The following is a 12,715-nucleotide window of genomic DNA, read 5'->3' on the forward strand; positions in this document are numbered from 1 at the left end:
TGTGATTATTACTCATATGTTGCACATTCCTACAAAACAAAGTTGTCTGTTTCACACCAGAAAACTAATCAGCTTTTATTTTAATAGTACAAGTAATAAATTTGTTTCTTTTAGATATTTTAACAAAACTGTTTCCTAGCCTTTAAGCTTGTGAGATTGAGTTGTCGACTGTTGGCAACACCTCACTGACTGGTGCCAGTGTAGGGACTGTGATTGGTCTGACATTGATAGGTGGTAAACTGGATCCCACTCGGATTGATGTAATAGGTGATATGTTATCGTCTTCATTACTGCATATACTACTGAGCTCTGTCAGTCGTTGCGTTTCAGGTTCTATGTTGCCACAACACTCCATAGAGATACTTTCGCTTGTTCTATCACTACAACAACAAAAATGCAAACAAGAGAATGTTATTAATATGTGCATCTCTGACATACATAGCTCAATTTTGACAAAAGTTGAGCATTAATACAGAGTATGAAGAAAAGGGGTATTTTCATGATTAGATAACTATTCACAGGTGGTGGGGGGGGGGACTGCTGTATTGTATACAAAAAATAGTGCATGGGAAAACTCCAGGACCACAGTATAAATACAATGTTATATTTTGTATGGTTTGAACAACCAAACATATAATAGTACATGACATTTTACTGTTAACCATAAATTAAGGAATCAAACAATACATTTTGTTACATTGCTGCAACCACAACGATTATTGTCATGGAGGGGGTTTGATGTTAGATATAGAAACAATGACTTGTTAGTTTATGTTATTATGGATAACGATAAACATCCAATTTCTTATGTGGGATAATGTCCAAATGAAGTGAGTTATACAAATATTAAGGACAAGAATACATGTAGATCATGAACCCAAAACAATGCAAACCTTGTACAATACTTGATTTGTGGTTTGATACAAGTATCAAAAGAAATGTAAATTGTTTGCTCTTCAATCCTGAAATGATCATTTTAACAAAAGGATAAAAACCTATCATCAGCAAGGTTGTGAAGGGAATATTCATAGAATATGAGGTGGAAAAAGTTTTTTTGGGGGGACTACTATAATTCCATTAACAGTGTAGTATTATATTTACCGTTGTTCCATTTCTTGAGGTTCTTCTAGGACTCGTCCAATCTTTAACAGCCTTTCCTTGGCAACTGCCTCCATCTTTTCTCGCATGTCTGGATGATCAGACAACACTGGCAAAATATTGATAGGATGTTATCAAATAGCATTTAGTGATGATGAATGAAACAAACACTTGTTGATCCATTGAATGTGATACACTAATGAGATGATCTGAAATCACTTGGATCATGGAGAACTAGTTAAGTCAAATTAGAAATTTAAATTCTTGTTTTTAGAATGTCCAGCTATTGATCATTCTATTGTTCCAAATAACTCTGACACAAAGTTACCAAGCAGAAGTTTTTATACGAGGAGGTTATGAGAAGGCAGCTTTTGATTTGACCTGTTCTACACAACTCTGATGTGCACGTAAATAAAAATAAATAAAATGTATTCTCATTGTGAACTCACCTGCCTGGAAGTCTTTGCGATTGAGACAGTAAACATAACATGTTGCCTTGGCAATTACAGATGCCACTCGTCGTTCGTCAACCAGCAGAGCAATTTCTGTAGGGGGGAAACGCATGACATGAGATTTGGTACACTGTACCTCCATGACTGTACATAGTATGTGTCATGTGTTCTCATCAATGGTAAACTGTGCATAGTATGCGTCATGTGTTCTCATCAATGGCAAACTGTACATAGTATGTGCCATGTGTTCTCATCAATGGTAAACTGTACATAGTATGTGTCATGTGTTCTCACCAATGGTAAACTGTACATAGTATGTGTCATGTGTTCTCACAATGGTACACTGTACATAGTATGTGCCATGTGTTCTCATCAATGGTAAACTGTGCATAGTATGTGTCATGTGTTCTCATCAATGGTAAACTGTACATAGTATGTGTCATGTGTTCTCATCAATGGTACACTGTACATAGTATGTGTGATGTGTTCTCACCAATGGTAAACTGTACATAGTATGTGTCATGTGTTCTCATCAATGGTAAACTGTACATAGTATGTGTCATGTGTTCTCATCAATGGTAAACTGTACATAGTATGTGTCATGTGTTCTCATCAATGGTAAACTGTACATAGTACGTGTCACGTGTTCTCATCAATGGTAAACTGTACATAGTATGTGTCATGTGTTCTCATCAATGGTAAACTGTACATAGTATGTGTCACGTGTTCTCATCAATGGTAAACTGTACATAGTATGTGTCATGTGTTCTCATCAATGGTAAACTGTACATAGTACGTGTCACGAGTTCTCATCAATGGTAAACTGTACATAGTATGTGTCATGTGTTCTCATCAATGGTAAACTGTACATAGTATGTGTCACGTGTTCTCATCAATGGTAAACTGTACATAGTATGTGTCATGTGTTCTCATCAATGGTACACTGTACATAGTATGTGTGATGTGTTCTCACCAATGGTAAACTGTACATAGTATGTGTCATGTGTTCTCATCAATGGTAAACTGTACATAGTATGTGTCATGTGTTCTCATCAATGGTAAACTGTACATAGTATGTGTCATGTGTTCTCATCAATGGTAAACTGTACATAGTACGTGTCACGTGTTCTCATCAATGGTAAACTGTACATAGTATGTGTCATGTGTTCTCATCAATGGTAAACTGTACATAGTATGTGTCACGTGTTCTCATCAATGGTAAACTGTACATAGTATGTGTCATGTGTTCTCATCAATGGTAAACTGTACATAGTATGTGTCACGTGTTCTCATCAATGGTAAACTGTACATAGTATGTGTCATGTGTTCTCATCAATGGTAAACTGTACATAGTATGTGTCATGTGTTCTCATCAATGGTAAACTGTACATAGTATGTGTCATGTGTTCTCATCAATGGTAAACTGTACATAGTATGTGTCATGTGTTCTCACCAATGGTAAACTGTGCATAGTATGTGTCATGTGTTCTCATCAATGGTAAACTGTACATAGTATGTGTCATGTGTTCTCATCAATGGTAAACTGTACATAGTATGTGTCGTGTGTTCTCACTAATGGTACACTGTACATAGTATGTGTGATGTGTTCTCACCAATGGTAAACTGTACATAGTATGTGTCATGTGTTCTCATCAATGGTAAACTGTACATAGTATGTGTCATGTGTTCTCATCAATGGTAAACTGTACATAGTATGTGTCATGTGTTCTCATCAATGGTAAACTGTACACAGTATGTGTCATGTGTTCTCATCAATGGTAAACTGTACATAGTATGTGTCATGTGTTCTCATCAATGGTAAACTGTACATAGTATGTGTGATGTGTTCTCACCAATGGTAAACTGTACATAGTATGTGTCATGTGTTCTCATCAATGGTAAACTGTACATAGTATGTGTCATGTGTTCTCATCAATGGTAAACTGTACACAGTATGTGTCATGTGTTCTCATCAATGGTAAACTGTACATAGTATGTGCCATGTGTTCTCATCAATGGTAAACTGTGCATAGTATGTGTCATGTGTTCTCATCAATGGTAAACTGTACATAGTATGTGTCATGTGTTCTCATCAATGGTACAATGTACATAGTATGTGTGATGTGTTCTCACCAATGGTAAACTGTACATAGTATGTGTCATGTGTTCTCATCAATGGTAAACTGTACATAGTATGTGTCATGTGTTCTCATCAATGGTAAACTGTACATAGTATGTGCCATGTGTTCTCATCAATGGTAAACTGTGCATAGTATGTGTCATGTGTTCTCATCAATGGTAAACTGTACATAGTATGTGTTATGTGTTCTCATCAATGGTACACTGTACATAGTATGTGTGATGTGTTCTCACCAATGGTAAACTGTACATAGTATGTGTCATGTGTTCTCATCAATGGTAAACTGTACATAGTATGTGTCATGTGTTCTCATCAATGGTAAACTGTACATAGTATGTGTCATGTGTTCTCATCAATGGTAAACTGTACATAGTATGTGTCACGTGTTCTCATCAATGGTAAACTGTACATAGTATGTGTCATGTGTTCTCATCAATGGTAAACTGTACATAGTACGTGTCACGTGTTCTCATCAATGGTAAACTGTACATAGTATGTGTCATGTGTTCTCATCAATGGTAAACTGTACATAGTATGTGTCACGTGTTCTCATCAATGGTAAACTGTACATAGTATGTGTCATGTGTTCTCATCAATGGTAAACTGTACATAGTACGTGTCACGTGTTCTCATCAATGGTAAACTGTACATAGTATGTGTCATGTGTTCTCATCAATGGTAAACTGTACATAGTATGTGTCACGTGTTCTCATCAATGGTAAACTGTACATAGTATGTGTCATGTGTTCTCATCAATGGTAAACTGTACATAGTACGTGTCACGAGTTCTCATCAATGGTAAACTGTACATAGTATGTGTCATGTGTTCTCATCAATGGTAAACTGTACATAGTATGTGTCACGTGTTCTCATCAATGGTAAACTGTACATAGTATGTGTCATGTGTTCTCATCAATGGTACACTGTACATAGTATGTGTGATGTGTTCTCACCAATGGTAAACTGTACATAGTATGTGTCATGTGTTCTCATCAATGGTAAACTGTACATAGTATGTGTCATGTGTTCTCATCAATGGTAAACTGTACATAGTATGTGTCATGTGTTCTCATCAATGGTAAACTGTACATAGTACGTGTCACGTGTTCTCATCAATGGTAAACTGTACATAGTATGTGTCATGTGTTCTCATCAATGGTAAACTGTACATAGTATGTGTCACGTGTTCTCATCAATGGTAAACTGTACATAGTATGTGTCATGTGTTCTCATCAATGGTAAACTGTACATAGTATGTGTCACGTGTTCTCATCAATGGTAAACTGTACATAGTATGTGTCATGTGTTCTCATCAATGGTAAACTGTACATAGTATGTGTCATGTGTTCTCATCAATGGTAAACTGTACATAGTATGTGTCATGTGTTCTCATCAATGGTAAACTGTACATAGTATGTGTCATGTGTTCTCACCAATGGTAAACTGTGCATAGTATGTGTCATGTGTTCTCATCAATGGTAAACTGTACATAGTATGTGTCATGTGTTCTCATCAATGGTAAACTGTACATAGTATGTGTCGTGTGTTCTCACTAATGGTACACTGTACATAGTATGTGTGATGTGTTCTCACCAATGGTAAACTGTACATAGTATGTGTCATGTGTTCTCATCAATGGTAAACTGTACATAGTATGTGTCATGTGTTCTCATCAATGGTAAACTGTACATAGTATGTGTCATGTGTTCTCATCAATGGTAAACTGTACACAGTATGTGTCATGTGTTCTCATCAATGGTAAACTGTACATAGTATGTGTCATGTGTTCTCATCAATGGTAAACTGTACATAGTATGTGTGATGTGTTCTCACCAATGGTAAACTGTACATAGTATGTGTCATGTGTTCTCATCAATGGTAAACTGTACATAGTATGTGTCATGTGTTCTCATCAATGGTAAACTGTACACAGTATGTGTCATGTGTTCTCATCAATGGTAAACTGTACATAGTATGTGCCATGTGTTCTCATCAATGGTAAACTGTGCATAGTATGTGTCATGTGTTCTCATCAATGGTAAACTGTACATAGTATGTGTCATGTGTTCTCATCAATGGTACACTGTACATAGTATGTGTGATGTGTTCTCACCAATGGTAAACTGTACATAGTATGTGTCATGTGTTCTCATCAATGGTAAACTGTACATAGTATGTGTCATGTGTTCTCATCAATGGTAAACTGTACATAGTATGTGCCATGTGTTCTCATCAATGGTAAACTGTGCATAGTATGTGTCATGTGTTCTCATCAATGGTAAACTGTACATAGTATGTGTTATGTGTTCTCATCAATGGTACACTGTACATAGTATGTGTGATGTGTTCTCACCAATGGTAAACTGTACATAGTATGTGTCATGTGTTCTCATCAATGGTAAACTGTACATAGTATGTGTCATGTGTTCTCATCAATGGTAAACTGTACATAGTATGTGTCATGTGTTCTCATCAATGGTAAACTGTACATAGTATGTGTCACGTGTTCTCATCAATGGTAAACTGTACATAGTATGTGTCATGTGTTCTCATCAATGGTAAACTGTACATAGTACGTGTCACGTGTTCTCATCAATGGTAAACTGTACATAGTATGTGTCATGTGTTCTCATCAATGGTAAACTGTACATAGTATGTGTCACGTGTTCTCATCAATGGTAAACTGTACATAGTATGTGTCATGTGTTCTCATCAATGGTAAACTGTACATAGTATGTGTCATGTGTTCTCATCAATGGTAAACTGTACATAGTATGTGTCATGTGTTCTCACCAATGGTAAACTGTGCATAGTATGTGTCATGTGTTCTCATCAATGGTAAACTGTACATAGTATGTGTCATGTGTTCTCATCAATGGTAAACTGTACATAGTATGTGTCGTGTGTTCTCACTAATGGTACACTGTACATAGTATGTGTGATGTGTTCTCACCAATGGTAAACTGTACATAGTATGTGTCATGTGTTCTCATCAATGGTAAACTGTACATAGTATGTGTCATGTGTTCTCATCAATGGTAAACTGTACATAGTATGTGTCATGTGTTCTCATCAATGGTAAACTGTACACAGTATGTGTCATGTGTTCTCATCAATGGTAAACTGTACATAGTATGTGTCATGTGTTCTCATCAATGGTAAACTGTACATAGTATGTGTGATGTGTTCTCACCAATGGTAAACTGTACATAGTATGTGTCATGTGTTCTCATCAATGGTAAACTGTACATAGTATGTGTCATGTGTTCTCATCAATGGTAAACTGTACATAGTATGTGTCATGTGTTCTCATCAATGGTAAACTGTACATAGTATGTGTCATGTGTTCTCATCAATGGTAAACTGTACATAGTACGTGTCATGTGTTCTCATCAATGGTAAACTGTACATAGTATGTGTGATGTGTTCTCACCAATGGTAAACTGTACATAGTATGTGTCATGTGTTCTCATCAATGGTAAACTGTACATAGTATGTGTCATGTGTTCTCATCAATGGTAAACTGTACATAGTATGTGTCATGTGTTCTCACCAATGGTACACTGTACATAGTATGTGTCATGTGTTCTCATCAATGGTAAACTGTACATAGTATGTGTCATGTGTTCTCATCAATGGTAAACTGTACATAGTATGTGTGATGTGTTCTCACCAATGGTAAACTGTACATAGTATGTGTCATGTGTTCTCATCAATGGTAAACTGTACATAGTATGTGTCATGTGTTCTCATCAATGGTAAACTGTACATAGTATGTGTGATGTGTTCTCATCAACGGTAAACTGTACATAGTATGTGTCATGTGTTCTCACCAACGGTAAACTGTACATAGTATGTGTCATGTGTTCTCACCAACGGTAAACTGTACATAGTATGTGTCATGTGTTCTCACCAACGGTAAACTGTACATAGTATGTGTCATGTGTTCTCATCAATGGTAAACTGTACATAGTATGTGTCATGTGTTCTCATCAATGGTAAACTGTACATAGTATGTGTCATGTGTTCTCATCAATGGTAAACTGTACATAGTATGTGTCATGTGTTCTCATCAATGGTAAACTGTACATAGTATGTGTCATGTGTTCTCATCAATGGTAAACTGTACATAGTATGTGTCATGTGTTCTCATCAATGGTAAACTGTACATAGTATGTGTCATGTGTTCTCATCAATGGTAAACTGTACATAATATGTGTCATGTGTTCTCATCAATGGTAAACTGTACATAGTATGTGTCATGTGTTCTCATCAATGGTAAACTGTACATAGTATGTGTGATGTGTTCTCGCCAATGGTAAACTGTACATAGTATGTGTCATGTGTTCTCATCTATGGTAAACTGTACATAGTATGTGTCATGTGTTCTCATCAATGGTAAACTGTACATAGTATGTGTCATGTGTGAACAGTACCAGGGTGCTGTGTTATTTGCTGTAGAATTTGTTCATTGAGGTCGCACACATAGGGTTTGGTGAGATTGTAAAAAATATATAATTTTTTGCTGCATCTTTTTGAATTCACGGAAGTAATTTGTTGCTGGAGAATGTGACTTAAAAAACTACCTCTCTGTATAAAACAAGCTTTTCACGCATTTGCTAAATTATACAAATCGATTATGTGATATGATGAATGGTTTCTCACCTCCAAAATGATCGCCATCACTCAGTTCACTGACTATCTCATCATCAATGAGGATATCTACCAGCCCATTTTCAATGAAATAGATGGTGTCTCCACGTGTTCCAGCTTTTATGATGTAATCTCCGGGCAGAAATACTTCATAACACAACTTTTGTATGACATCATTGGTGTAATCGGGCGTACCTTTACTCAAGAAATCCACTTTGTTGACCAGTTGTTTACAATTCGTTTGTACTATTTCCTGCGAAAGAAAAACATGAGGTTGCTGTGTTGCAGTGAACTGTTGGCTGCGATGCGTATATAGTATATTGTTTGCACGAAATTCACACTGCATGACACCACAGCTGGCTAATATATGCTAAATGCGGCACAGCAGAAATATCTTGAGAAAACAGCTACCTTGTTTAGCCAACTGAAATGAGATTACGTCGTGGGTTTACATGTTAACTTGTATCCAAGTTCACCAGCCAAATTTCATTTTGATAGAGCTATGAAACCTTGCAATCATGGTGATTGCCTTGAGACAAAAATTAAGAAATAGACACCACATTTGAATTCTCACCTCTCTTAGAAGATGGTTCTGTTCATGGAGGATAGATTCTTCATCAAAGAATTTACGCTGAAAACGATGATCATAATAGTCCATCACCCTCCGCTGAGTCTCCACTGGTATCTTACGATAACGCATGTACTCCTTAACTTGGTTAATCTGAACAACAAAATAATATTAGGGTATTATTAAAAGGACTCAGAACTTTCACTCTTACAGTATCAGATTCCGGATTTTTGCAGTTTTTTTTCTCTCGCTATGTTGAACTCCTCGTTTCAACATCTTGAAATTCACAATTACTTTTGCTTCAAGTTATTGTTTTCAGTGCTCATCAAAGTTTTAGCGGTAGTCCAACACATCTAAACTATAAGAAGTTAATCATTAGAAACTATAGGGGCAAGTAGAAAACTATTTTTTTTTATTTCCGTTCACCTAGTTTTGAGCTAGATTTTTTCCCCAGAATGATATTGATTTAGATTGTGTTTTTTAAAAATATATATAAATTTTTCCGTCAATTTTCTGATAGGAATGTTTGTTGAACGTTATTGTTTTGCTATTGGTGTAATTCAAGTTGCAAAACTCACACGTTCGTTATAAAGACGCCCAGATGCATCAATTGATAATAACAACGATGACATGTTTCCTATAAACAGGGCGTAGAATGTAGCGCCAATCATCATACTCAGTGTCGTTATCCACATGTCGGCCAAACAATCTGGTGGACGCCTTCCCACACCTATGCTCAGAGTCTGCGAGATGGCCCTATAGAACGACCACGAGTACTGTTCCCATTTGGTTGCGTTCTGTAAAACAAAATGGAATTGATTCGCGTTATTGAAAGTCAATGAACCTGTTGAAAGAAAAAAAATGTCTCGTGCACAAATCTACATGTTGACCAAGTGGTGACACAACTATTCACGAAAGACTGTGTACTCACCACTAGATTGTCAATTGAAACCCACGTATCATCAGGGAAGCCAAGCAGAAACGGTACCAGAAACTGTATACATCCGTTCCAGTGAGTAAGCATTAACACCACTAAGACCAGATTTACAATACGAATGATAGCGCCCTCAATGTCAAACATCTAAAAATTGGCAGAAATTGTTAATTGTTGCGTGTCGATGACGTGTTACATGCTCCAAATCAAAGAACAATCTGAGATTTGGAGCATCAGAAAAAGTAGATGCTTAATATAAATTCAAGTTGAAAAAAAAAAATCGAGCCAAAACTTTTGCTCCATGACAATCAATTCTTACCTCTTCCAGCCGATGCACGTATCTTAGCAACCGAGAGAGCCGAAGCAAACGTAAGAGACTCATTACTTTGACTAACCTGGTTGTATGGAAAAAAACATATCTAATGTTAGCTGGGAATACCACTGGCACAGTTGGAAGGAACGTCTCGTTGTGAGTCCCGTTTACAGCCCCAACAAACCCTCAACTGCCCGATTAGCATGAGCAACGCCTTATCAAAATGAATGTTGATGTTCGCGGTTGCACATATGCATATTAAATAGCACATTAGAGAAAGCCCTGCGTCATTTTTCTCAATTCTACAGACATGACTTCACCACCAAGGCGTCACAGCTATTGTAAGACTTAGTAACATTCTCTATATAAGAATAGGGCATATGTATACATATGAAAGTCACGATGTGCTTTTTGAGTGATGCAGTCTTTCGGTGGGGGGGGGGGGGTCGATGAACACAAACTCGTTATATGGTGTGGTGCCAGATTTCTGAACTTGACGGCAACAAAACAGCTACGATTTTTACTATTGTATAACCTCAAGGACCCACAGTTATAAGGTTTGCATAAAATAATATTTTTAAAAAATGTGCATTAATTGTTGCTAACGAACAAAAATTTCAAACGTCTTGATTTAGTAATAAAAATAAAGCGTGTTCTATAGAGAAATAAAATTGCTACTCGGATAAAAGTGTCTCACCTGAGCGCTCGAAGTGTTAACACCAAATCGTTGTCAGAAATGTCATCGCTGTCAGTAAGTCCTATGTATATGTAGTCAAATGGAAACGATGAGAGCAGATCCAACACGAACCATCCCTTCAAGTAATTCCAGATAATCTTCTTTCGGGAGAGCTCTATCTACATGAAAACAAACGGGCAATACTTGTACAACGGTGATATCACACACAGCTGCCTTATTACAAGTCAGTACCATGTATATCCACACCCGGTATTCAAAGAGCAATTGTGACAAGCAGAGACAAATCTGAGGATCTTATTGTCTTTTACATTTCTTTTGCTTGTTTTGTATTTATTTTATGAACTGTCACTGTCGTTAATAACTACGATTCCACGTACTTTATTAAAGGACCCATGTCGCGGCTGGCGCGTTTTTGTGTCCCACGGACTGGTCACGGTCAGTTAGCGTGAATAATTAGAAACTACCTTACTCACCTCTTCGTTATGCTGCAATACTACACCGGTGAAGAAGTTCAAGATGATATCTACGACGAACAAAGTGTCGGTGAGACAATTGATGATAGTCCATTGAACGGTAATGTCCTCGCTGTAGAAAGCGATGTTAATGGGTAACGATATTAGAGTAAATATCAATATAACCACCATAAATACATCCCAGAATGATCTAAGAAGAAAAACAAAACATTGTCAAACTCAATCGGCTGCAGATTAATTATGCGTAATGTCTGGAATATTTCTCACACACATTAAAATTATGTAGTTCTCAAATAAATTTAAAAAAAGAAAAAAAAGAAGAAGAAAACACAGGATCGGGGAACACTTTGCATGACGTCGCTAAAAATAACCAAATTACGAGACGGTGACAACATTTATAATAAACAAAAAAAGTGTAAATAAAATTTACCTGAAGCTGCTAAAAGGATGGATTACAAATCCTGAGGTTTCTCTTTGACGTTTCTGTTCCTCCATGATTGCCTTATGACTACGAAACATCTTCATTCCAATTTTGCTATTACCCGAAGCATGGAAGATGCTCTGGGCCAAGTCCTTTCCTGTCATGGCAGACGCTGTGCTGAATTTGTTGCTTAACAGCATACCTGAGTGGAAATTTATAATACATGTAACAATGTATAGAGCGCCACCATCGATGTATATATATATTAATTCTGCAGAGCGCAACTATATGATTCACAGTAGCCCCATAACGCTAAAAAGGGATTTGTCCAGAGCACGGTTACTACGATATCCAGAGGGAAATAAACAGGATTTAAAAGTAGAAACTTTCCGTAATTTAACACTATAGTTTTCTGCTTTCTGTTGCTTCTTGAGTTAGTCAGGCATATTCGTGTTTATTTTCAATGGATTGTATAAATGATTTGTCATTTAATACGACAATGCAAATAATGAAATACAGTATTTGCAAGTAATTCGTTTCATGTGTTCTTATTCGTCCATGGTTATTATCATCATCAGAACATGTCGCTTATTTTGATAAATACATACCTGATGTTTTTACTGATGATAAGGTGTTTCCATTGTTACTGTTATGACTTGGAGAATGCGATGGCGACACTTTTGACGATGAATGGTTCGCAAAGAAAACGTGTTTCTCGTCCGCCGTCGGGAAGACGCTGTGTCGATTCTGGAGCGACATTTTAGTTACACGCAACCAGTAAGCGCCCTGAGACGCCGCGAGTAAACTTGTGTAATTGGTTTGCTCGTAGACACTTCAAAAATATAAATACCGCTCCATGCTAAACTAATTGCATTGAAGTTATGCGAAATACCCACTGATAGATTTAACAATGAGGAGAATCAAGGGGCGCATCGAAGCAACGTTTGTTGTGTTTTGAATCGCCTA

At 36.8% G+C, this 12,715-nt stretch overlaps 1 protein-coding gene across 1 annotated transcript; it reads right to left on the reverse strand.

The window, feature by feature from the left end:
* Positions 1–90: 90 nt before the first annotated feature.
* On the reverse strand, positions 91–12,508 carry LOC100372253 (potassium/sodium hyperpolarization-activated cyclic nucleotide-gated channel 2-like). Its single transcript, XM_078006267.2, has 12 exons — positions 12,358–12,508; positions 11,759–11,951; positions 11,325–11,518; positions 10,856–11,009; positions 10,165–10,240; positions 9,843–9,992; positions 9,490–9,708; positions 8,918–9,064; positions 8,356–8,596; positions 1,548–1,643; positions 1,102–1,207; positions 91–380 (listed from the first exon to the last, which is right to left on the reverse strand). Exons 1-12 carry the CDS (start codon positions 12,506–12,508, stop codon positions 143–145), a joined length of 1,965 nt encoding a protein of 654 aa, XP_077862393.2. The 3' UTR covers positions 91–142.
* Between the last annotated feature and the right edge of the window lie 207 nt (positions 12,509–12,715).

Source organism: Saccoglossus kowalevskii, chromosome 7, assembly GCF_978046115.1.
Source record: "Saccoglossus kowalevskii chromosome 7, keSacKowa6.1, whole genome shotgun sequence".
Taxonomy (NCBI): domain Eukaryota; kingdom Metazoa; phylum Hemichordata; class Enteropneusta; family Harrimaniidae; genus Saccoglossus; species Saccoglossus kowalevskii.